The following is a 27,802-nucleotide window of genomic DNA, read 5'->3' on the forward strand; positions in this document are numbered from 1 at the left end:
CTTGGCATAATTGCAACATAAATCAAATAACTCCTAACACGTGTATTTCAATCTTGTATTAGATATAATAATATAAAACATTTTTCATTTTTCCCACAATTTCACGAAGAAAACTATTACTTGAATCGGAATTGGGTTATCTAATTAAAATCAACATGATGGACTGATAAGTAATTAGAGTACTAAATGCACACCCTGTGCTGAATATATCTTCCAACTTTAAATATGTAAACCAAGAAAGATAAACAATTTGTATCTTTTTATATATATTTTTTAAACTACAAACAAATTAATTAATAGCTACCTACCTGATATTCAATTTAAAACAAGTTGACAACTATTTGGTATTTCTTAGCACCATCAACAGCCAACAGCAACAAGACTAATGTCCCCATTGTTACGCGGAATGTCTTAGCAATAGTATGTCAAGTATGTGTTTAACTTATTTACTTTGATTACAACACGCGGTAAGCCTGTACGAGTGCATTATGTTTTTGCACTTACCAAGTTCTAAGAACTAAATGTACTGATTACACAAAATTACTGACTTTAGGCTACACTTTTTGGCGTGGATATAGGAAACTTGTGTATTGTTTATAAGAAAATTGATTTACCAGTAGATGCAACTTAGTAATAAAAAGCTTATTTAGCCGACCGTAGCGGTAGTTCTCGAAGGACATCAGACAGTTGCACAGGACATATTATAGTGCACAAGTTCTCACGCAAACACAGGTGTATTCTCTATTCTCTCACTCAAGTAGTCCGATCCGATGGAACGGTAATCCGACTCTGTGTAGACAGATCAGGCGTAACCTGCGTAGAGTTTTCATTACATGCGCGTAGCCATTTTTTGCTACGAAATGCTACGAACATTACTTTTATTTACTTAATTGTTGGCACATTTAGACTGGGTGCTAATAATAACACGATAAAAATAAATCATTCGTAGGCCTTGCTCGACCCCATTGCTCCCTAATATCTTTCAAAGAGAAAACATAATATTATATTATATGCATTTTTGGTGAAAATATTGTAGAAATGTAATGCATGTTGTTATTGATTTATAAGAATAAGAACAATTTATTGTTTAGAAATACAAATATACATACAAGGCTTTGATTCCTGAAACTCACACTATAAGATACATATTTTGAGTACCTGCACTGATACATCTGATTCTGCTAAAGATGAGCTTCGAGTATGTATACTGATATATATACGGCTGTTAGAAAATGAGTTACGTCTAAGTACACCAGTAAGAAAATTTAATTAAGTTGTGAGTTATAAAAAACTTTGACATGACATTGTAATATTAAAGGAAAACTAATTTTATTTTCTAAAATTATGTCTTTATTATGTGATTTATGACACTATATACGTAGCACATAATCACCGCCAGCCAATAAATGCGATAATAAAATCACTAATAGTGTGCAAAAGTGTCACAGTTTAACGAAAAAGCAATAAAACATTACACATGCGTGCAACAACTACGGCTGACTGCGCACGATTTTAAGGCTGTGCGGCCAGCGCGGGAGTCTGCGCGGGAGTGGAACGAACTGCGTCGCCGGCCGGCACCGTGTATAGTACCAGCGCGTCGCTCTCCGACGGCGCACGCGCATATCGCTGATACCACGCCGCGCTATAAAAGGGTGCGCGCCCTTTCAGCCACCCACTCTCACGCTACTACTTCTAGTAGAAGGATCTTTGGTGTTAACTCAGTTGGTGCCAACAGTCGTCCAAAATGTCCGCGGATCATGTGGAAAGGCTGCTCAGGCACGCAGCTGACGATACTGAGGGGGTCGTTCTGGCCAAGGGGGTGTCCATGATCGTGCTATTCTGTGCTTCCATGATTTGTGGTCTGGTCCCCCTACTCCTGGCTAAGAAGTTCAACTGGCTGTCGGCAGAAGATGCATCAAACCTGAAGTCCACCAACAGGGTCGTGATGACCCTGCTCTCATTCGGTGGTGGTGTGCTGCTGTCCACAACGTTCATGCATTTGGTGCCTGAAGTCCAGGAGAATGTGGAATACCTTCAAAGTGAGTACTCGTTCTGTTTATTCTCTTGTGTAAATATTATAAAAAGTTATGTCAATATTACGATAAACTGGGTTACATAAAGCACGTCAAATAAATAACAGATGTATGTAAATAAATATAAATCTAGCCTTTATGAATGAACAAGGTCATGAAATGAAACGAAAATTAATTCAGGTGTTTCAGTGAATGGGAAAATTTTAACATAAATGTGAAAAGTTGCACGTGAAAAATGTAACGCTAAGAAAATATGGAATAAAAAACATTTGCTTTTGCGGCTTACATCCGCAATGCTTCTAAGAATAGAATTCTAAATATCTATCGGAATAATTATTACTCATAGTTGTGATAGAATTAGATTTGTATTTTATTTCTCACTACAAGTAGCGGTGATGTCAATTACATATTAGATATTTCGTCTTACATTATTGAACAAGCTTTAAAATTATATTTTTGGGCTCTACTTACATGAACGAATCTTTCAAACTTCGCTTTCGTCAAAAATATTATTTAAATGCAGAGAATCTTTTTTTACCAATTTTTTTACACCTTAAAGCTAAGTTACGATATACGAACTTACTAGATGCAAAATTAAAAAAAAAAACACAAATGTTTTTCCCGAAACTTAATTAGGTAAAATTTGTTCAAAATAAATGTGCTTAATTAGGGACCATTTATTTTTCATAACAAATATCACGATAACACAATTTGTAAAACTAAAATTACAACAAATAGATCGATTTTTAACATGAAAAAGTTACTAAAAATTAAAAGCAATGCTATTATTTTATTTTATTAATATTTTGACGTAAGTTTCAAGGTTCAATCGTCTGTACCCTCTTATTAGAATGTGCGAAGTCGAGAGGACATTATTTAATGGTTGCGCAAACGCAGCCAATAATTTGTGCCACTGTATGTACGTACATGTGTATATAAGATACATTCATACTTCTTGGGATTTTCTATAGTTTAAAATAACTTGATCGTTATTATTGTTGACCGTGAGTAATGTAAGTAATTTATAAATAGTATTGGTATTTATCGGTCAAGGATCTTATCTTGTCAATTGATTTTTTTTGTTAACCATTGAGGTTGAGTCCTTTAATAAATGGTTGATATAAGATTCCTAAGGATTTATGTTTCATCGTTCTTAATTCCAATATAATACTTTAGATTTGGTTAGTGGATAATAAATAAACCAAAAGTTAAAGCAAGTAGTCGAGTTGGTCGCAGTGGATTTACATAATTTATAGATTTCAATGATAGAGTTTAGTTCGCAATACGACAGGCAAACGGCTAAGGCCAGTTTATTACCCCTTGTGCCTAACTTTCACATCTGTTGAGTATTGACCCTTTGAGTACCATTTATTTAGTTGCAATCCTATTCCGGGTAACCATCGTAATTTACTCTAGCACTTAATCCATTTATTTGAATCTTTTAACAGTGATTTTGAAACTTAAAATTTTCTAAGAGGACCACAAATATACCTAAAAAGTTGTATTTGAGTAAATATTTTCAGGATTTAAAAGTAATTAATTTATTATAGCATCTCAATAAAAATTATGCATAGATTCGAGAAATGATTGCTTTTCTGGAATTCGTTTCTGCCACGGTAACATTAAACTCGTTAGTTATTAATTTTGACGATAGTATTAAACTCCTTAGTATTGTTTTAGATTTTTTTCTGCTCTTTCGAGTTTACAGTACCTAGGTCGTAACGTCATAAGACTAGCCGCAAGCGATGCACCGGACGTCAGCTAAACAATTAACTTATTACCAATTCAATGAAGGGAAACAGAACCAGAACGGCGCACGCGCACCGCATCCTAACATAGCGTATTCCCCAGTTTTCTGACATTCATTGTACGTTGCATTTACAAACTGTTTTTGGCCTATTGTTAGGGCACCTAAAACATACACATGTAAGAATTTATTTATTAGTCAATAAATATGCAATTACATAGTTGGCTTGAGGTGCATCGCAACTACTATATGAATTAAGTTGCAATTCATAGAATAAATCAATATGCATAACAAATCAAGTTTGCAATTATTTTTATTGGACGTATAAAACTGAATTATTTATTAATTGTCAATACGAATTTTTTGACGCTTTTTAGTTGTTTGTTTTACTAGGATAGTTTTTGATTTTTATTGTAAATATGTATTGTAAATATCTATGTAAATAAATAGTTTTATTGTCAATATATGTTTAAATTACACATTTGAAACGGTTGCTAAGAATCTGTCTGTTCTTACATAGTTCATTCATTTAATTAATTACACCGGTTGCTTGTTTACTTGTATGAATAGTTGCTTACCTTGAAAAGTCAGTACTAGAATAATGAAACTTTCGTTTTCAAATCATGTGATATAGGAAATTAAGTGAAATATTAGAAAGCATTACCAAACTAGCTATGTAACTCTAACGAAAGAGACAACGTAAAAGTTTAAGGCGTATTCATTTAATTACAATACTCAAGTACTCAATCAAAACAATCATATCTCATGAGGAAACGCTTGACGGCCGTGGGAAACACATTTATCGCACGCGTTACGATAAAATATTATTTCTTACAACCGATTCCGCTCAATTGTGCTCGGGGACAGAGAAAGTGTCGTTCCCAACACGTGCGATATTAAAATCATTCACAAAAGTCGGTAGCTGTCAGCTGTCACCACATCGTAAACTCTATGGCCATTAAACGTACCATAGACAGTGAAAACAAGGAATTGTTTTAGCTGAATAGCTCTATTACGTATCGCACGTAACTTGTCTAGTGTTAAATGTTGATATTAAGCGGAAACTCGGAAATCGTGTCCGTTGTAATCGTAACGAATGAATCACATAATAGGGGTCTTTTTTATTCCTAATGAGCTTGAGGTCATAAAAAATACCTTGTTAACAGTTTCCGTGCTGTTTATGTTTCATTGTTTACACAACACGGCATTAATGCACTTCCAGACATACCTATTAAGGAAAATGTCAATCCATTGATAAATTGTGAGCGTGTGTGAAAATATTTTAGAATGGTCAGCAGGATATAAGTACTTCAACATCAGACATATCCGAGTAGGTACATATTTCTTGAAGGTTGTGGGAAAATTATTTATAGGTGGATCTGAACCGTATGGGGTTATAGGAAATGAAACTTGTTTTAGTCAGTTTACGAAAGTCGATAGTACTGACAAACTGTCTGCCTGGTTGAAGTCGCCTAAATAATAAGCCCCATGCATAACATCAATTTCCATCTATCACCAAACATAGAACTCACAAATATACATACAAAAATATTTTCAGTACGTAAAACGAACAAAAAATAACTGAGCTATTATAAATTGATTAAAAAAAAACCCAACCACTATAGAGTACCTTACCTTAATGACTGCACAAACTAGGTTTTCCCTGATACCCATATCCGATATCGTAGCATCATGGTAGTAAGTTCATCAGCTGCCACGGTCAGCCATTACGTGAGGTTACATAGCGATTATGTCATTAACATAGAGCTGGTCACGCTTCAATAATATTGGCTGAGATTTACTTTGAGTTATGTCAGCTAGTCTTGCCAAGGGGTATTGGGTTGCCCGGGATGAGGAAGTCAGATAGGCAGTCGCTCCTTGTAAAATACTCGTACTTAGCTGTAGAATTTGACTGGAAGCCGACCCCAACATACGTAGTTTGGGAAAAGGCTGGGATCCTCCGTTCTGAATTCGTAAGATGAGGCGAAAGAAATCTATACATATAATAAATCTGTAAAAAAACTGTGTCTGTACATTGAATATATTAAAAAAAAAAAATTGGGTGGGGTTTAGAAACAGTAATGGAGCACAAATCCGAATAAAAAATTCTGTCTGTATGTCTGTATGTCTGTTTGTTTGTACAAGCTAATCTTCCGAACTACTGAACGGATTTCAATGATTTTTTCTTTGTTGTATCAGTATTAAGCCTGGTCAACATATAGGCTATAATTTATCTTCGAAACTTGAAGACCTGATGCAGAACTCCAATAGACCAATAAAACTATAAGAGATACAAATATGGTGCCGTGGCAAAAATTGTTTCATTTGATGAGCATTTTTAGCTGAGATAATAAATTTTAAGATCTGGAACACCTGATGTGGAACCCCAAGAGCCCAGCTTCTCTGTACCATATACAGGTATGACGTTTTAGCAAAAGTTGTTCAATTTGATAAGCACTTTCTATTGACTTATACAAATTGAAGATCTAAAACATCTGATGTGGAACTCCAGGGGCCCAGCTAGACTATAGCATATAGAGGTATGACGTTTTAGCAAAGTTGTTCAATCTGATAAGCACTCTCTGTTGACTTATAAAAATTGAAGATGTAAAACACCTGATGTGGAACTCCAGGAGCCCTGCTAGACTATATGAAGCATATGAAGATATGACGTTTTAGCAAAAGTGGTTCAATCTGATAAGCACTCTCTATTGACGTATAAACATCGAAGATCTGGAACACCTGATGTGGAACTTCAAGAGCAATACTACACTTGAAATGTATAGAAATGAATGTTATGAAATAGGTATGGTGAATCAAAAAAAGTAATTAGTCCGTCTTTTAGATAACCCTAAAATAATGGACACGTATTTTTCTTTTCTCTCTCACACAAACAAATAATAACGAAGATACAACAACGCTTGAATTTCGTGTTAAGTCACTGCTTAGTACAAATTTTACATACCTAGACGTGGCGTCACGAGCCCCCACTCTCCGACTTTGTTGCGTTATATCTCATTATTATTTTGTATGTCTCTTCCAGACCTCGGGACTACAGACTTCCGAATTTTTGAGAGGCAAACGTGGGGCCGAAGCCAACACGCTGAAGTCCTTTTGAGACAACTTTAATAAAATGGTGACACAAAACCGACGATTATCCCTTTATACACTATAGAAATGAATCCAAGGACAATCCCCGGTGGACGTCGTTAAAAAAAAGACAATCCCCGGTTCTGTGCTAAACTATTGCTAACTATGGAGGAAAACTACTTGGGCTATTGTGATGGGATGTTAGTGGATGACAATGTATTAGGTACATGTAAAAACGGCAGGTGGAGACTCGCCACCTCACTTACTGGGCCCCCGGGAACCAGTCACTGAATAGCAACAAGAGGGCAACAGGGACATGAGCGGCTGAAGGGTGAGGATACCTCGGCGGACTTTAAACGCAGATTACGCGCTCCCTGTGCTTACCATGAGGCACCTACCCTCCGAGCAGGGCTACTAATCCTGCTCTAGCGACTCCACTCTGGACGGCCAAGCCAAGCCAGAGGCGTGAGACCTACCCCCGTCATGGTTCACTCCGCTCGGCCGGAGATGGGGGACAGTATACACTCCCTGGAGAACTCAGTATATATAGCCCCGCGGGGTCGCTACTCCCCGTCATCAGCCTCAGATGTCCTGCGGTGCCTATATCTCATTATTATTGTCGTTATTATCTTAAGAGCCTTTGTCCCAATTATGTTAGGGTCGACTTCCAGTCACGATGCAACTGAGTACCAGTGTTTTACAAGGAGCGTATCTGACCTCCACAACCCGGTTACCCGCTCAACCCAACACCCCTTGGTAAGACTTACTGGCTTCTGACTACCCATAACGACTGCCAAGAATGGAATGTTCAATGACAGTCGGAACCTACAGTTTAACATCCCCTCCAAATAACGGTCATTGGTATCCAAAATATACGTAGAAAGTACATACGAACTTAGAAAAGTTGCATTGGCAGGCACTTGCCAGACCTGGAATCAAAGCCGCACGCTCATACTTGAGAGATTGGTTCTCTACCCACTAAACCACCACGAATTCCACTAAGTCACCACGACTTTGTCATCTATTTAATGTTTTTTTACGTAATATTTTTGCCACACAAAACTTAAATGCGGACTAATTAGAATCACTACTTTTATCCCTATGGTCACGTCTATTGCGACTATTCATATCTTTGATTTTGCTGACCCCGTAGTAGCTGGCATAAGGGACAGGATCCGCGTACGAAGTCGCGGGCAAAAGCTAGTCACAAATAAATTATGTGTATCAATTTAAATTTAGAATGTCGACTTCATTTGTTTACCGGTCTCGTGAAAAATCGAGTGGTACTCCGTGCGGCTACTGGACAAGATAACATGCATATATTCAGTTAAACCTGTTAATAATGCGTAACCGTGCCGTTTTATGTCGAAACACGTAAACGCCTGACCGGCGACCCTTCCTTAAGGAAAATGCACAAATTGTGCATAATTTGTTAAGAAGATATATTTCCTGGTACTGCTTACCTGGTGTTTATTTGCAATTAAAATTAGAGGAATGCGATTGACGTGTGAACGGTAGTCAGGATATATCTTTAGATACGAAATACGAAGAACTACGTCAAAAGAATGAAGAAGAAGTGTCATTAATAAAATAAATAACATGTAATTATTTAACTATCATTACGTACATATGGCGATCTATAACAAAGTCGATAATTAGGAAAACAGTTGACTATCATATTCTGCTACAATAAACTGTTTGCGTCCCCAGAAATCGCGTCCGTTTAGCTAGATCGTGTATTAGTATTACCGGCATTGCAACTAGATCGAAACATAGTAAACTGGAAGGTTAATAGTGGACAACTTGCACCGGTTATGTGAACTCCATGCAAATGCACGCTCGCGTAGCACATTGGACGACTATCAAATGCTAATATAGCCGCACTATATCCGTATGCTGCCTTCAATTTTATGCGAATCCCGCGCGTCAAACATTTTACATAAACATACTTCATTTTACACACGAACGCATAAAACTTCAGATGTGTGTCTTGTTTATTTTTGAGATTAAAGCTTCCACGATAAAATGCAAATGAGACATCATATTTTCTTTTATAACCTTTGTACATCTTCAAACAAATCGTGATGTGCGTCGGCTAATCTAAAATGTACCGAGCTTTGTTTGTACAACCGCGCCGCCAGAGGAATGATGCTTGTATAATAAATACGCATTAACAAACCCGTAGCGAATGTCGGTCCTTATGTAAAGAAGAAAAATGTGAATAATTGAATGCTGTCCATTTCCGGATGGATCCGATTTGCAGCACGTACGATACGAATATAACCGGCAACCGATATTTCCCGCTGTTCAAGTATTCACGGTGATAAAAAGGCTTCAACATTTTCCGAATTAAAAGCGCCAGCCATTTAAAGAGCTGTTACATTTTTTACGTACTATAAATGGACAAATGGGTGAATTCTGTATGCAAATTACGCGTCGAGTTTGTAATTTGCACTTGCATTAGTGTTTTCCAAAAGTGCGTGATACTTTTTGCTATGGCATGCCATAAGCCTAATGCGGTTGAGCGTTGATATGCGTCCGTGACTGCAGTGTAAAATATTCGTTGGCAGAATGTCGCCTACATTCGCGGAGGCGGCACCACCAGCTCGGCTGATTCACTCGATATTTATAATGAATGTCACGTGCATTTATTTTAGCCGATATATGTCGCACGTTAGTACATTTTTAGGACGCTTAACGGCACTGCACTTTCTTGTCGTTGGACGGCAATAATCGTAAAACAAGCTTGTAGTAATCGCTATGAACATCTTAAGTGCCTGTTTATCGTTTAAGTAACTATATTGATTGGAAAAAAGTGTTCTAATTACAATGACATCGTGTTGAGTTAATTGGCGTGGCATTTATTAGCAGATCGAAGGAAATTCAATTAACTTTGTTATAGTGTGGCTTTACACAGTCGTCACTAATAGGCATAGATAATTTTGCGCCATCTTCATTTATAATCGAATGCCCCTAGTTACCTACTTACTTTTTAAACGATATAACACAGCCACTAACTACTTCTAGTACCTACAGTTGTGCACTTGCCATCCATACTTAAGTAATTATTTCTCCGCATAAATTATATGCACCAACGATTCTCTAAACAAATAATGTTGTACAAAACATAACTTTCATATTTACCATGCATTGTTTCATGTGGGAAGTGACAAGTGACAATCTAGCGTGTTTTATCACTGTTGTACCAAGGTGAAATATCTGCAAGTTTTCCTGCTTGATTTATGAATTTTGTGGCTTAATAAATTCTATTGTTTAAGCTAAGTACTTATATACCTAGACAATGCCATATATGGCAGACAGGCCCTAGAAAGACTTGCATTGTGAGTAACAAAGTAATGATCTTTATGTCATGCTTGACCGTTTGGAGTCACATTGTCTATTTAACACAATATCACTAAGAACATTTTTATAGCTTTATTAAATCTACGTTTAATTGCTTTATTTGTTGAGTTTCTATAGAGTGTTTTGATAATTGATGTTAAAAAGATATAACAATAGGTTTTCTTTTAAAATTTGGTAAATACGCGAGATAAATTTTTAACAATCCTCCCTTCTTCCTGATTTAAGCTCACACGAAAATAAAATTCTATCGAGGTAAAGTTTTAATTGATAAGCCTGCAGTTCCTTGTCGATGGATTTATGCAGACTTAAGTACTTATGTTCCGTAAGTAGAAAAGCTCTCTCTAGCGTATGGGAATTCCCTCTGACGGTATCAACAGTTGCATAAGCCCTGTTTAATTTCCAAGTACTTTCCGATTTCATTTGTTTTCGTATAAGATGTTTTGTTTTATGTCCAAGTGCTATCAGTTTTCATTTATTTTTGTCTAGTATTAGAAGTGGCTATTGTGTTTGAATTGTAGTTGATCATTATGTAAGTACCACCTCTAGAGTGATTGATACGTACACAATTGATGTAAGTATCCTGGTTTTTCTCTGTATTTCGAGATGAAACTAATACTTATACTTACTCATATTACAAGCTGTAAATTCATTTACATTTATTCTAAAGACTATTTGAAAAATGCTAGGTAGGTAAATAAGATGACTATGATATTTAAGCGCCAAGATAAAAAACTTATTAATAAGTTTCATACAAAACTAAATATATATTTGAATATAACCTTTATTGTTGTTATTGAAGCATTCTTGAAACCGGTTCGGCAAGTTAATTTGCATCCACAGATATTACCTTTACAATGTCGAATGATACTGTTATTTGAACATCACTTTTTGGGAAAAGGTATTTCCCCGTTTCGTACTAGATTTTTTTATGAAAATATTCCAAGAATTCCAAGAAAACATTGTATTTAAAGGTGTATGAATAAAGATGAGATTCTTTGAAAAATTATAAAATTAGCACGATTAATGTTTATTCTGTTTTTATGCTACCTTCGATGATTTTTTTTTATTTTAGTTTTATTATTCATAAATTCTTAGAAGGGGTTCCGCGTTTTAAGAACTTTGTTTGTAGGTATATATCCTGGTAGTTTCATCTAGGATTTTTCTCATCTCGTGGTGGGAATATCCAAGAAATTCTCAATTAATAAAAATGCGTATTAGGTACTTTGAACCTAATTTATGGCCACAGCCTTACTTCTGTCCTTTAACCAAGTCCGTTCTTATTGTGTAGGTACACACATTACCTAAACCTTTAACTTTGTCTATCTTAGCTTGCCTTATACAGAACCAATCTGAATACGTTCTGACATCCTCGTTACCATGTTAGCGGGACAGTCCCTTTATGATACGCGCTTACTATGACCAGAACCACGATTAACCGTGCTTCAAATTAATGTTCTGGCTTAGAGAAACCATTATGCGGCGGAGAAACCTCAGCCAAGCCAAGGCTGGCAACGTGACGACACACTTTAATTATGTCTAGCCAGATAGAAATTGAGACAAAAAGCTTTCGTGCCGAGAGTCACGGTGGGACGAGATAAATCGGCGGTCATGACTCCGGGGTTACGGATGCAGATTTAATTTTAAATTAAATGTAAATGGAAAAAATGATAATGGTTTTTACTTGGCTTTAGTCGTTCTTGAAATAGTTTGAGGTATTTTTAACCGACTTCCCAAAAAGGAGGAGGTTCTCAATTCGGCCGGTATGTTTTTTTTTTCTATGCATGTACATCGATTACTCCGAGGTTTATAGACCGATTTACGTGATTCTTTTTTGTTCGACGCGGAATACCTGCCAGTTGGTCCCATAGTCATCAGGTCAGGATCTGATGATGGAAACCCTGAGAAATCGAGGGCAACTTTCGAAAGTTGTAAGCATACATACGGTTCAGCCTTGACACTCATATGTATGCCTGATAGCACTATTCAACAGTGAAGGTTTGGAGCTGACCTGATGATGGAGACCAGAGAATGTCGAGGGAACTTGACATCTGAGTCTGTAAACTACCGCGTGTTTGAGCTTATATTATTCGTATTGACGAGACCTTTGCAACAGTGAAGATTTGGAGCTGACCTGATGATGGAGACCAGAGAAGGTCGAGGGAGCTCGATGACTAAAAATGAAAACTACCTCGTGTTTGGGTTTATACTCTTCGTATCAATGAGAACTTTCCAGTTATGTGGATAGTGACCTATTCGTTTCACTGAAAAGCTCAAAATAAAAAACTTTTTTACAAAAAAAATAACCGACTTCCCAAAACACTAAAAAGTAAAAAAAAAAATGCTAGGTGCATCGGCCTAGAAGTCGGTGGCAAAATTAACTGTGGGACATCCATTAAATTAGACACCGACTTCTAGGCCGATGCACCTAAAATTTTTTCTTTTGCTTTTTAGTGTTTTGGGAAGTCGGTTATATTTTTTTGTAAAAAAAGTTTTTGTTATTTTTTATTAAAGTGTCGTGGAATTAATGTCTCAATTTTGACGGATGGTTAAAAAAAAACATTATTTAGGTACTGATTGTATTTTCCCAACAAATATAGCACATACATGATTAGAACTATTTTCTTTAAATATAACCAAAAATATGTTATTTTATTCATCCAATAATAGTAAAGCCATAGAGATTGCTTATTACTTACTTTGTTTATAAACAGACAAGTCGTAAAAGATGAATGAACGAAAGGGACAGTGTCTATGGCAGAGCCGTATAGCAATGAGACTGCGACTTGTCATTACACAGCAATTTTATAAACATTTCACTTTCATGGTTTCTAACTGCGTAGTGTCAACAAAACTTTAGTCGTAAAATACCTTGAACCTGGGTTTATTAAATAATATTAACTGGTAAGGTCGAATAGTAAACTAGTTTATAATACATAGTAACTATAAGATAAAGATTTAATCCGCAAAGGGCTAATGATAGACCCCTGGGGAAGCCTGACTTTGTATTATCAATCAGGGCTAATCAGAGCACATAAATTTAATGCTTATGTTTTTGGCTTCTTCATTTTCAATGATATTACTAAATATGCAGCAAACAAAGGTGTTTGGTATTATCAATATCTTTAATAACAAAGGAGAGCGACACAATCAAATGCTTTTCACATTTCGACGACCTATCTTATCTATGACAATTGAAATTATGCACCGATAAACATCGTAGTTACTTTCATTTCCCATACCGTACTTCTATTGTGTATTGAAAAAGTAATTATTTATTTATATAGAGGTAGATAGCAATATGTGTTTTACAACTTTTATTTTGCATGTTAACATATGTTCCTTCTATTTCTATTTGTACCAGTTCAGGTCCCCCTGTATAGCAATATCGATCGTATGAATAAATCTTTGTTTAAAACCACTTGTGCTAACATTCAGTAGTACAATTAACGTTTATCTTATTAAAACAAATAGCAATAAAAATGTCCAATACATAATTTATGACACTCTTTTGTTAAAGATCGCGTTATTTGTGACGCCAGAAAGCAAATAAAACCTTAATTTTAAGATGATGAGAGATGACATTTTATGTGTGTAATTTTAATTTCTTATTTACCTTTATATCAACAAAAAATGCTAATAACGCCGAGAGGCAATGTAGGAAATCATGCTTTGAATGTTATGAACAAACAGCGATGTAGATTTTCTTATGAAAACTACTTTCCATACTTTCATAATTACCAATATTTTTTTCAGTTACTTTTACCTTCTATGATACGTGCATCTCCCTTGTGAATTCAGCTTATTTTAAAAAAAAACGTCAACAAAGAGGTTCTATTTAATATTTTAGTTATAGGAAAAGTGTCTATTCCAAGGACACAATGACGGGCTTACTGTCTTGTACGGTAGTACTGCAACGCCTCAATGGAGACTCTAAATAAGGAAACACGTAGACGAAATAATATAAGCAATGCGGAATTCAATTATACACAGATTCAAATCGCGCCTTTGTGCCAATCTGCCGAAACTCACGTTATTATGCATGAGGTGCAGCTTTATGTACATAAATATATGTATAATGTATGTCAAATATACATAAACGTGTTGTATGATACGTTGTGCTACAACTTGGTCAGTAAGCTATCGTGTTTCCAACTATATTTGGATTACTAGTCGACCTTGAAAGTGATTATTTGGTGACAATACATGCAAGTAGTTGTATGTATTAGATATAAGAATGCTTTTAATTCAGGGAACTTCGAAAACCGACACTTATAGCAGACCTATTTATGTATGTTCATATTAAAATCAACAATTTTTTTTTGTGTTTATTCTCGTACTAAATCTTGATTCAGAGACCCTTTTCAAATGAAAATCAAATAAAAAAAGACCTTGAAATAAATCAATGCGGTTTAAACAACGCGTGCCTAAAGTGACAGTTGTCAAGCCTTTACTGTGTGCCTGTCTTTTCTATTGAAAGCGAAACCGAAATAGGAAACTGACATAACAAGCAAACACATTTTTTACCCATACTGTTTTGGAATACTAGTTCGCGTTGCTACGCAGACAACTGGCGTTTTTACTACTTCTAGTGCACTACTATTCACTTCTTGTATATTTTTCTTTATGTTCAAGAATTAAATATATTTTTTCCTCTGCTTCGGTGTAATTAAACCTAGACTAAGGATAATGAGAAAATGGACCGCATAATAGAAACTAAGTACACCCAGGTACATCGTTTTTCTTTGTTCTGAAAGAAAATATGTTTATGATTTTTTTTTAACTTAAATCTTTTACATAATATCTTATCATGTACCTGGGTAGGTAGCGTAAGTAAGGTATAAATAATCTTGTTATATTCCGTTAGAAACACTTGTGGCCAGGTAAATACGCACTTGTCGCAATCGACTGAAAAGATAAACGTATTAATAATCTCTTCAGGTTAAAAGATAACTTAGTCCACTTTCTATAAATAACAACTGTATTTTGTTTACTTTTCTGTAAAGGTGTAATTTATTCGCTAGTGAATCATTCTAGTCAGGACCGTGTCCCTTATAGTTCACACCCTTTTTGCGTCAATGGATAACTCATGCGTTTGAATAGAGACAATGTGACCTAAACTAAGAAAGATATTATCAATGACGTCACACTTTTGCATAACCATTTACACTTAAATATATTTTTTATATTATGAACAGACAAGTCGCAATATAAATCAAGTGTGACATGATCACTTCACAATGAACAAGCGGTAGATAAAATGTGTGAAATAGATAAATGACGGTGTTATTTATCTACAATTGTGGATAGCATTGACAATGACTTTAGCTAACTCAAGGGTACACACCTTCGTATACTTTAATCATAATAACAAAAGAAATAAAGCACTTATATCACAATAGCTATAAAACACGAGGATAGGCGTTAAGTAATCTGTTCAATTGTTGAGACCAGGTGTCCCTTGAAGTTTATATCAAACGGAATGAGAGCAAAGGCACGGTCAGTTGCTAACATTTTAACCTCACAACTTTTGCTTTCAAGCAGCTGAACACCTGTTTTATTTCGAATACTTTCTTGAGACCTATTATTACAATTAGGCAGTCCTTGTTTTTTACCAATTCCATTTTAAACAAGACATATTTTTGCTACTTATGTAAAATTATTACGAAACGAAAGATCAACCATTTTATAATACCCTGAAAGAAAAACATCACATAATATTACCTATTCGTTGCTAACTACGCAATTCGTTAGATGTTTAATTAGAATAATCATAAACATATCCGAAAATGTACATGTAGCTAATTGTATTAGGTCAACATAGTTAGTACCGTAAAGCTGAATACGGTTCATACGCAAGATCTTAAACTACTGTTTCATTTTGATGGCGAAATTATGCAATCGTTGTTTTAAAATGGCCAGAAGGCATAGGTACCCGCTCTACACGTGTAAAAGACCTACCTACCAGGAAGATTAATCGTGGTATTCACGGTTTTTATATAATCCTAAGACTATAGAATAGGTACTAAGCGATCGATCGTCAAATGTTTAATTTTGATGACAAAATGTGATAAAAGTAATGTCATCTAATTTTATTTATCATAATATTTTAAACTACGTAAATGCTTAGATTAACATACATATATTTGACATGCTTGCTTGCAGTTTTTGGCTGAGGTAATTACACTTTTTGCAATACAAATAATTATCATAATATCATCTGTCCGTTGCTTAATGTACGCTCAACACTTATGACATTGACACAGTTGCATTTCCTCTGCATTGACAAATTCGACAAAGATTATATCCTAGTCTTAAGTATCTTTCGGTGAGTTCGACCATGATTTTCCAACTTTTCAGTTGTCAAATAGCCGATCTGATCTATGGGCGGTCTACGGTTATGGTTTAGTTATCGTTTAGTTGAATGGGGCAACTGGGTCTTATAGTCCCTTTAAATTGTTATTATCATCAATTTTGATAATCATTAAACGTTTAAATATCAATTGAGTAACTTTTCTATTAGATCGTAATCAATTAGGGCAGCGTAGATATGTCTTTTTAAACTCATGTCGTAATTTCTTAGAACTGTTGAGTTCAATTTGATTTGTTGCAATGTTTTTCCTTTTACACTCCCTTTCCCTGTTTTCTTAGTTCTCTAAATTCATACTCAGTATTAGTCTTTGTTAGTACCATAAATTACTTAACAAAATACTAATATAAAAGAGTATTTAAAATGGTTTACAAAAATTCATAGAACACCGTTTTCTGGCATATTCCACTAACAGTCTCTTAATAGACGGTTAGCAGAAACAGAACCAAAACTTAATACCTACTGGCGATCAATATTTGGTTATTTCATTTCCGATTAGATAACCGTCCTAGTTCCGTCGCCTCTCACACTGTGAACCAGTTCATTTCAAATGCTTTTAGTATTACGCGACACACTCCCAGACTAAATAAAAATAAACAGTGCTTACAAAAAGTTTTGTTGTTGTTCAGTTACGGCGCAGTTAGATAAGTTGATGATCTACATTGTACGAGTATACCTATATATTGCTTGGCCTACATTTTTATCCTGCAGTTTATAGTGTCGATATTTTATAATAAGTGTTGGACATCTGTTATGCTGCTACGCTTAAACACCTGTTTGGACTTGGATGACATTGTTTAAAGGGGTCTCTGATACGGTGCCCGAAATGGGTTATGGAATTTCAACAGTGCTAAAGACTACTTGAACTAGCACAATAAGTTGTATTTTAAAATCTGAATCATTACAACAAACACGCATTTAGAAAAACAAAAATAAAACAAATGCATGCGCTTTGTACCATGTGCAGGTAATTTAGCAAGAAAAACATTCGAATTAAAATGTCGTAATCCTAACAGTAGGTTCGCGTTGACACTAAATTCTCCACATATTTTCCGGGTGACGGATATCTGTGCTAACGCGTACTAGAAGAAAGATGTTACGAAATGGTGATGTGATGCTTAGGTAAATGAAGTGGCGACGTGATCTGCAAGCTGAGCTGTTGATGTCTCACGTGTTACGTATGCTGTGAACATCGATAGGTACCATTCTAGGGAACGGAAAACCTAGTTGTTTTTTTTTTGTTAAAACATTTGGTGCAAAAAGTTTAGTCTTCTTTCAAGCTAGTACTAGTTTTTCTATATTTAATATCTCTGATTGTAAACAAGTTGTCTGATCCGTTTATCAAGACTTTTTTACACTAAAGCATCAACCAGAATCTAAGCCAGTCTAAGAACTCAGTGTCCCGTGAAAGAAAATGCTCTTTTGTTTTATTTGTGGCGGATGAGATAAGTTCGTACATACATGTCTTGAAGTTAATCGATCACGGGTGACTGATTCTAGACAGAGGCTTCCACATCTCTACACCTGAGCCTTAGCTTACAACGACCTATTTGTCTAGACATCTATAGATCAATCCTGGATTTCTCTACATCCATCCATTGAGACTTGAGAGCCTAGGCTCCATTAGTAAATCGAAATTTTCTATTAAAACTTTGGAAAACTACATCCATATACAATTTATAACAATAACAATTGACTATGCAAAGCTTTAAACGGCGATAAATATTACGTGAGCGTTACTACGCGAATCGCTTCACGGATTTTATTTGATGCGGTCATCAACATACATTTAACAGTCTATAAAAAAATTAAAACAACACAAAACGTGTGCGGTTTTTGTGGTAAATAAAAAGTCGGCACGTAAATGTCGTTTGTCTGCGCATCAGTCCGATTCAATTGTTTTAACTAGAAGCGTGTAAGCATTGTTCGATTCGTCTTGCTTCTATCGCTTCCAATATTTATTAGTTTGTAGTTTTGAGTTCGTGAGTAAAACCTTGCCAGTGAATCGCATAAATTTTTATTGCGTCGTGTTTGTCACACGGCAATAAATAGTCTGCCAGTCAATTGTAAGGTCAATGAGGTTTTTAAGGAAATAATTACTATTTAGATTGGTATAGCAAATAAGTATAAGTAAAGTACTTTCTTATAGCTGTGTACCTTACCGGATTTGGTGCATGTTTTCCAAGCTTTTGTTCGGAATCACCTATGAAACCCGAGTACAATTCAAGGGCAATATAAGCTACACAGAATGAAGCATACATTCATGCCTTTCAAGGTCAGCTCCGAGTGGAGGTGGCGCAATTCGTGCACGAATGCGAGAAGTCGGCGCGCGCGCACCTCTACTAACGATTTATTTTCCCACTGGCAGCGCTTGTGGTTGAACGAAAAGATACTAAACGAAAGTAGATGAATGAAACCAATGTTTTTACTTAGGTTTAGTTTAAGTGCACCATTAAAACCGGTCATCATCTAGGTATCATTATATTAATCCGCCGAAAGTTTAGCGCGTAACAAAAATAAACTAATGTCTAACCATGATTCACATTTACAAAACAGGTATTGCATTTATAAGGAACTAGCTTTTGCCCGCAACTTCGTTCGCGTGGAATAGTGACTACCAGCAGATTTTTGATTTGACCAATAGATGGCGCTATATGTCCGGAATATTTTTTTTTTTTTTGTAATAAAAACTATCCTATGTCCTTTCTCAAGTTTCAAACTATGTCTGCACCAAATTTCACACAAATCGGTTCAGTAGTTTAGGCGTGAAGAAAAGACAGACAGACAGACAGACAGACAGACAGAGTTACTTTCGCATTTATAATATTAGTTTGGATTATGCACATATTATAATAATCCAAGGTAAATCAGAAAATATTAAAAATTATGATGGCATTAACACATCATAAAAGTAAGCAAGTACTTATTTTACTCCGACTGTCGTAAAAATTATTACCATTGGAATTACAGCTCTATTTCAAGTTCAATTAATGTGCAGTGACAAAAAACAGAAAAGCAAGCTAAGAGAACTTGATTGATGCATTTCTTTTGAGACATGAATCTGTCTGATCAGCCGATCGATGGAAACTATCTGTCAGAGTCGGGACTGCGCAAAACGCAAGCCGAGGTCAACCGGGCTGCCTTGCCTCTTTCTTGTTCATATTAAGGCCAGGCTTGCTCACGACATTTTTTTCCAACAATATTAGTACTTACCTACTTGCAGTAGAAAATCGGAACTACAGTTATAGAGCCTTGAAGTTTTTTTTTATGGTAGAAAATTTTATTGTTGGGTTCAGTTTATGTACATATTTACATGACGTAAAAAAAAGCCTTATTTATACATATATACAACTAAAAAATGGCATCAAAAAACTCCTCATCGCTGCCCACCGGGAGTGTACCCAAGAGGCTGGCAGCATTGCCACGTTGGATGGCAATGCTTAATTTTTGACCAAAATAAAAACCAGCCTTTGGGTCACTTGAAGTGTCAGCAAGTCGCTTTGCCAGATCTTTAAAAAGCAGATGAGCACTTGGACCCCACGGCCCGAGGGTTTCAACCCCAAACGGCTCAAAGGTATAGTTACCAACCAGGGTGCTATATTTGCGCCGTTTGAGGTTCTCTGCAGCCGCAGCAGCGGAACCAGCACATCGCGCCGAGCTAGGAAGGTGAGATGGTGCAAGAGTATCGACACAAGTCGCGTCCCATACTAAAGACCTACCCATCTTCCACGGGAACAACGACATACCGTCTGGTCTCTTGCCATCGTCGCGTGCCAGACCACTGGGTTCTAATATGGCTGGAACGCCTACGGCAACAAGAGCGCGACGGATTATGTCATTGATATTCGCATGCCGTGCAAATCGTCCCGCGCTGCGGCTGCACGACAAGCCGTGGTGTCCAAGGCTGCTGACAGCTTCGCCACAGTGGCAGCGGTGAGGAGAGCAGCACGGAGCACCCAAACGCAAGCAAACAGCAAGCCGGAAAGTGGTGTCGTCAAACAATGTGCCTATGTTTGACGACGGAAGTGCCAGAAGCCATAGACCCGACTCCCATTCGCCCACAGCCAGAAGCCGGAAGGTAGAAAATTGAATATCGCGGAAACTGAGATTGAAGAAAATTCATCTTAGTTTTTGTACATAAAATCAGATTACCTATTTCTATCCTAGGTGCGTTGAGAAATATAGGTAGGTACTGCCCACTATCGTTATTACATACTGACACACATTTAAACTAAATTTTCAAGTAGTGTGAATGAACTGGCATTTTCCTTATGCCTTCCTGTTTCCTAGAATAAACATAGCGCTATGCATTGCGCATACGCACGCTTACAAATACTTTCGTTTTATGTTTTCGTGCACACCTAAATTTAAGCATTGTAATTTTTTATGGCATTAGAGGTTCCTTTCTGTACTGTATTCAGGTAATTTGTCTTTAGTCATCATCTGCCTAGCCTTTTCTCAATTATGTTGGGGTCGGCTTCCAGTCTAACCGGATGCAGCTGAGTACCAGTGTTTTTACAAGGATCGACAGCTGTAATTTGTCTTTTGTATTAATTACGACATATATAACGTAGATCTGTTTTGTTTTATCGGGACATTTTTAATTACATGCTTCCGCTACGATTACCTACTCGTTCGCATTGTCTTGACCTTAAATAATTGACATATAAAACGAAAAAAAAGTATCCAGGACTCTCTGGCGCCGATGAGTCAGACTCACTCCACTTTAAGTTAAAACTTGAAGATATTTCATACATATCTAAGTTCATACTTAGCATAAATATGGATAACATAACCTTTTTATACGTACTTTCTTCTATGGGATTAAAAAGAGAATAAATTCTTAACCAAAAAATGGCCATACATTTTGGCATAAATAACATTATGATGCACTTTGCAAATCATTTGTTTTTAATTTAAATTGTGAAGGAATTTTATTTGAAAGATAATTTATCTCAATCGAGTAATTCAACCTCTACCAAATCCGTAGAAGGTTACATTTTAAAAGACGTTGATGTCATTCTGCCATTGAACTGATATGGGATGAGATCGAATCGATAATATTCATTAATCATTGCATAAGTAGTTCTTACTCTTATTTCACAACAGCGGCTGGCATTGCACGTGTCTCGGTATTCATTTAATATATTTTATTCCATTGTTGGAAAACCTATAAAAACCTATCCCATTTCAGTAGATATTTATTTAATATTTGCATATCTTTCTCTAATTAGATAGTAACCGAGAAAAGGTGCTCAGAACATGTTCTAGGAATAAGGTTCGCTCCAAATATGCAGATTAAGTTATGTTTGGCTATGGTAATCCCTCAGGCAGGACGTGACCTTACACTTATTTTTTTATGGCTTCGCACGGCTTGTGAAACGTTCCTTATTTATTATGCAGAGTTCCAAATTCAAAATTGTAAGTGTACTGGTGACGTCATGTATTTTGACATTTCACATTGTGTTCATAATGCATTGCAGATGGTATTACAACGCATACAACTAGGTACCTATCATAATTGTTGAGGTTTCGTCAGTGAAGACAGCTAGCGTGGTGTGAATTTGCATCATCTGTTTATGATCAACCTTCGACCTGCACGAGGTTATCATAGAAAAGGCAGCAGTTGCAACATGATATAGATTTTGGGGACCCATTAAAAATAATTGCGCATCGAATTTTCGATGGCACTGCAATTGTTTGGGAATGCTTTAAAATGCTAATGTTTACCAAATTAACCATAGGTGTTCCGAGTGCCGGCAGTTATTTCTGAAAATTTTCCTCACTATAGCTACTGAAATTAAAAATAACATATTCCTTAACCAAGCATCCCGAAAAATAAGTAAAAATATACAGAAGCTTTTCCTCGAGGAAAATGCGGTGTTAAAACATGCTTTAAAGTCATAAATGCCGCAATATCGATATGCAAGTAAAATTTTGCAATATTCGTAGAGAAATGGTTGCAATAAGGTCTATTTCAGCTTGGCTGGTGATGTTACACAGTGAAGCTGAATGGGTTTATGTAAATTCGTATGTAATGTATCGACGCATCATATCTTGTTATACAATTTCTTGCAAAACTGCGTCTTTCGTCTGTGCCTACAATGGATGCTGAAATTCTTACATTTAAGTATAGGTACTGCACACCTTTTGGGTAATATTATGTGCAATGAGCTGTTGTAACGTATGTATAAGTAGTTTCCTTATGTGTTAGCGCTTTCTTCATAGTGTACCAACTATAGCAATATCTGTCTTTAAATGTAAACAAGTATCTGCCTAAGTGATAAAAAATAGATTACCTATACAGCGCAATCCTGAACTATGTTATTGTCTCGATTGATTGTCCTGAACTGTCCTCAAAGAAAAAAACAAAGAATTGCTATTGATTTCTAATTAGAAAAACATTACAGATAGCTAGATAAGAGATATATTTTTATTTAGCTATAATAAAGCGAACCGGTACATATCGTCTATCAAGTATAACATTTATAACTAAGAACTTATCCTTACGACCATCGCTAATTGAAGCAAATACTTGGTTAAAACGAAACAACAACATATTGCTGCAAATAAACCAATTACATAATTATATAGCTTCTCCAATACATAATCATTACAGCCAGCCTTTGTTTACATGAATACCTGAATGTACGTCAGCATCTAACACGAACCAAATAGGTTTAAAGTCACGAAAACGACATCCTATCAATTATGCAGCCAGCTCATAATGTTCAGTCTACTGGCTAACGAGATACACAATTAATAGTGCCATTTGTTAATCTGTGGCGTTGAATACTAATGTTCTGGGGATTACCAGTAATTTGTCGATGAATTAGGTAATTTTTGCTTCACGATTTCCGGATTAAATAAATCACTAAATATTATGAAACAAAGCGTCTGGTCTGGCTGTTCGTGAGAAATTATAAATGTAAATCTATAGAGCGGATTTTCAATTGGGAAAAAAGTATGTAGGTAACTACTTTTCAAAGCAGTGCGGGGTCGCTATTTGGATTAAAAGTATGGCTCGCCTAATGTAAAAATCAATAAAGTCCTCTTTGAAGTTCTATTCAAATCTCTAAACATAATCTTTTCCTCTTACAGGCACCGGCGCTCTAAATGAGTTCGACTTCTCCCTGACCCCTTTGCTGACATGCTGCGGCTTCTTCATCATGTACCTGGTGGAAGAACTGGTTCACATGTACATCCACCACAGGGAGAGGAAGAACGGCCGCGCGGCTCCTCTCGTGAGGAACCTCAGTGTCCGCCAGAGTAGGAGCGGAGTTTCCAACGGAGAGAAGAGCGTTAACAACTCCACTGCTGATCTTGTTGAACCAAAAAAGGTAATTTATTTTGAACCGTGATTCATCTATGTTAGAAAGGTATAATAAATCTGCAATTAGCTGTCCACCGTGAGTAAGCGAGTGATTAATGTCTGTTGCCTATTGAGTATGTACCTACCTACTATAGTTCGGCCATTCAGAGAATGCGTTCCTGACACGTCGCGATTGAACTGACGACGTAACTTTGCAATGGCGTTGCAGTTACGATAAAAATATTTTTGCTGGTTGTTTACCGTTTTAACAATTGAGGAGCATTAAAACAACATTATTATATCAATAATCAATGAATGTTATAATTCAGTCAGTTCAATCGCGACGTGTCAGGAACGCATTCTCTGAATGGCCGAACTATAGGTATATTGGCATAATGAGAAAGCAAGGAACAATTTTATTTTCGATAGCTATACCTGGGAAGTGGGACCTGACACCTTTAAAGAGTTGAGGTGCAATAGCATTAGTTAAGTGGTCCCCTCATTATCACATAACCCTTTATTATAAGTCATCGAAAATTTTCATTTTTCAGGATCTTGAAAGTCATCAACACAACGGCCATGGTCACTCTCACCACCACAGCCACATGCCGATGAACGTGGGCGATGACGTCACATCCGCCCTGAGAGGATTGCTCATCGTGCTCGCTTTGTCTATCCACGAGCTGTTCGAAGGTTTGGCTGTCGGCTTAGAATCCAGCACTTCTCATGTCTGGTAAGTTGAAAGACATTCTTTAATGGTTTCAGCGCCATCTGCTGTTGAGTGGCAGCACTAGTTTGAATATTTTTAGTTAGTTTGACTATGAACTGCTATAGTATCTTGTTATAATATGATTACAATATTTTAGTAATTATGTTATTAAATTAATAATTCAAGAGTGAGAATGTGTCTTTTAGTTACACTACTCGACCCTAGATGGCGCTTAAAACAATTTTAAGAATATTGACTGAGTGTTTTGTACCTCATAATATAATAAAAAAAATCTATTTTCCAGGTATATGTTGGGAGCTGTTTCAGCCCACAAGCTAGTCATTGCCTTTTGTATCGGTGTGGAGCTTATCGCCACTCGAACAAAGACTTGGTTGATGATTGTGTACATCACTACGTTCGCCATTGTTTCACCCTTGGGTATTGGTATCGGTCTCCTACTGGTTGGAGGAGGTGGTGCCACGGCTGCCGGCATCTCATCAGTGGTGCTCCAAGGTCTTGCGTCAGGAACCCTGCTCTATGTCATCTTCTTTGAAATTTGGAAAGGCGATAGAACAGGAATACTGCAATTCATCGCATCTGTGGTCGGATTCTTCATCATGTTCGGATTACAGTTACTGAGTAAGTATTTCCGTATCACATAAACCATTTTAATTGTTGTAACTGATACCCTTTACGAACTATGCATACATACGCAACTTTTTGAAAAACAGATTTTATTTTCGTCCTTGATTGAATCAGAATCGGTTCATCTGACAGACAAGGAAAATCGAATGGAAACTTCTAAACATTGTAGGTGGAGGATTTGTTGTACCGACGAAGACGCAGCTATTAAAACTACTTGTAGGTACTAATTTTTATTTTTATTTTCAGCCGGTCATTCGCATAGTCACACACACTCACACAATGTGCTAACAGACGGCGGTGACGGTGATTCTCTCATCGAGGGTGACCACGGACATTCCCATGACTAAATACAATCATAAGAATACCAACGATCGCTCTTCATTATATGTATATAAGTGAAACATTAACTTAATTAATAAGTGTTGACCAAAATGACATTAAACTGTTGTATCTATGTGATAAATTATTAACTGTAAAGATTTAGTGTTAAGTTAACTTAAACTATATGTACTTAAAAATGTTAAAATAAGGGTAATGACGCGGATACAGGAGCTCAGGATTTATTGTTAATTTCGGATACTCGCTTAAGTTTAAGAAATAAGTGTTGCCATTAGTCGCTGTAGGCTGTAGGTAACTCATTCCCTGATGTCGAAAGAAGTAAAGTAATTAAGAGCATATTAGTAAATAATAAAGCACTAGCGAGATTCCGAAACAAACGAACTTCTAGTCATCAGCTACACAAAAATACTAACATTTTAGATGTATTGCCCCTTGAAGCAAAATATAATGCACAGGTACATAGCTAATTTCAAGATCTACCTAATGATACAGGTAAGCTACTTAGGCTATACCTACCCTAAGAGCATTATAGTCTTCTTGTAGGTAGGTACCTACAATCTATGTATTGTCAAATTTTTCATTAATCTTATATTCCGTTTTAAAAATGATTTCTTCCTTTCAGTAACGGTACCTAGCATTTGATAGCTTTTGTGCATTGCATAACTAACACTATATTTAAGTTTTGTACATAACCTTATTTTCATTTTAAATGTAACGTCACAAAATATGTAACGACTTCTTAGGTCCACCTAGCACCTAGAAGCTTTAAGGTACTGCCGTCAAATTAGAAGGTATGCGTAGTAGGTGCCTACGAGCAGAGCAGTGTTAATTCAGGGAGAAAACTGAGATTTTGGACAGGGAAGGAACTTATTATATTACCTAGATATAGTGGGAGTATAAAAAAGTTAGAATACCGGGATTTTCCATCATTATTACTAGCTTAAATTATATTTGGACGATATTGTCTGTGATATTGGACCACAGGAAGCAGATTTTGATAGATAAGGCCATAAAAATGAGTTTATTATATTTGGAGTACAAACTTCTAATTCTTGATTAATAATAATTTAAGTACTTACTTAATTATTACGAGATAAATAAGTTTGTAAATAATTATTGTTAACGTACATTCCTATACCCCAAAAATTATGACGCTGTTTCTACAGGCTAATTTACAAAATTGGTTCACTTTTTTGGGACAAATAGACTAGAGAGATGTCGCTGTGTACTTAAGTAGGTAAATTATTTTAAACTGTTCACTACCTAAATGATGTGATGCAATTTTATAATTATTTGTATAATAAAATTATGGATAATAATTTATAAGAATTGTTTGATTACCTACCTACTTCCCGACACCGCAACGTAATAGAACGCAGAAGCAGTGTTCTAATCTTGAAACTACTATGAGACATGTAGTATTCGAGTGTTACCTTTCAGTATTGTATACTTACCTATACGTACATTTGTGGACACCTGTACTTACAGAGTAAGCGTTTGAATGGACGATGGGCGCATAGTCGATTATACGTAAACAGCATCTAACAGCGCTTTCACACCAGCGTATTTTGTAGCGCGTAGCTAGGGCTGCCATCTCGAATTTCGTCAAACCCGGACAAACATTAAAAAAAACCCGGACATTTGGCATAAATCGCATATTTTCCCCGAACGAGTACGATTTTTTTAAAACAATATAATATCTAATTTGTAATCCGTTTACTATTAACATATACTTAAATTCAATGAGGTGCTTCTTTCATGAAAAGTGTGGACACTTCTTGAAACCCCGCCCGGACGGCCCCCGGACGGCCTCCAAACGAGGACAAATCCGGGGAAACCCGGACGGATGGCAGCCCTACGCATAGCTGACAAGCCCGAACACAGGCGAGCGAGTCGCGACCCAACATTTAGTGACGAAAGCCAGTCGCTCGGTTTTGAAAGACATATTTCTCATCGGTTGTTTTCAAGTTTGCTGTCGTGCGAATACAAGCAACTCCGCATGTATAAACGGAACGATGTCTCTCGGAAAAACCGAGCAGAGAATCCACTGGTATGAAAACCATGTAGGTAATCATATTCCACGCCGTGGAATATCCACGCGCGCGGCAAAGAGAAACAAGCTAACTTGGACCCTTGTCAAAGTGTTGGGTAACTATTAAATACTCTGTAGGTTTGGGATTGTTCGGAAGTCACAATG

At 36.3% G+C, this 27,802-nt stretch overlaps 1 protein-coding gene across 1 annotated transcript; it reads left to right on the top strand.

Moving 5' to 3' along the window:
• The first annotated feature begins 1,584 nt into the window (after nucleotides 1-1,584).
• On the top strand, nucleotides 1,585-26,928 carry LOC124640353 (zinc transporter ZIP1-like). The gene is made up of 5 exons (XM_047178086.1): nucleotides 1,585-2,039; nucleotides 23,702-23,940; nucleotides 24,464-24,645; nucleotides 24,926-25,260; nucleotides 25,513-26,928. The coding sequence occupies exons 1-5, from the start codon at nucleotides 1,745-1,747 to the stop codon at nucleotides 25,611-25,613; spliced, it is 1,152 nt and encodes a 383-aa protein (XP_047034042.1). The 5' UTR covers nucleotides 1,585-1,744; the 3' UTR covers nucleotides 25,614-26,928.
• Nucleotides 26,929-27,802: the final 874 nt, after the last annotated feature.

The sequence above is a fragment of the Helicoverpa zea genome, chromosome 20 (genome assembly GCF_022581195.2).
Source record: "Helicoverpa zea isolate HzStark_Cry1AcR chromosome 20, ilHelZeax1.1, whole genome shotgun sequence".
In the NCBI taxonomy this organism is placed as follows: Eukaryota; Metazoa; Arthropoda; class Insecta; order Lepidoptera; family Noctuidae; genus Helicoverpa; species Helicoverpa zea.

What these genes read in the sequence shown, in the direction of transcription:
- LOC124640353 (XM_047178086.1), top strand. Translation starts at nt 1,745, where the DNA reads ATGTCCGCGGATCATGTGGAAAGGCTGCTCAGGCACGCAGCTGACGAT. An exon ending in TCCAGCACTTCTCATGTCTG is followed by an intron (nt 24,646 to 24,925) that starts GTAAGTTGAAAG and finishes TCTATTTTCCAG; the next exon opens with GTATATGTTGGGAGCTGTTT. An exon ending in GTTCGGATTACAGTTACTGA is followed by an intron (nt 25,261 to 25,512) that starts GTAAGTATTTCC and finishes TTTTATTTTCAG; the next exon opens with CCGGTCATTCGCATAGTCAC.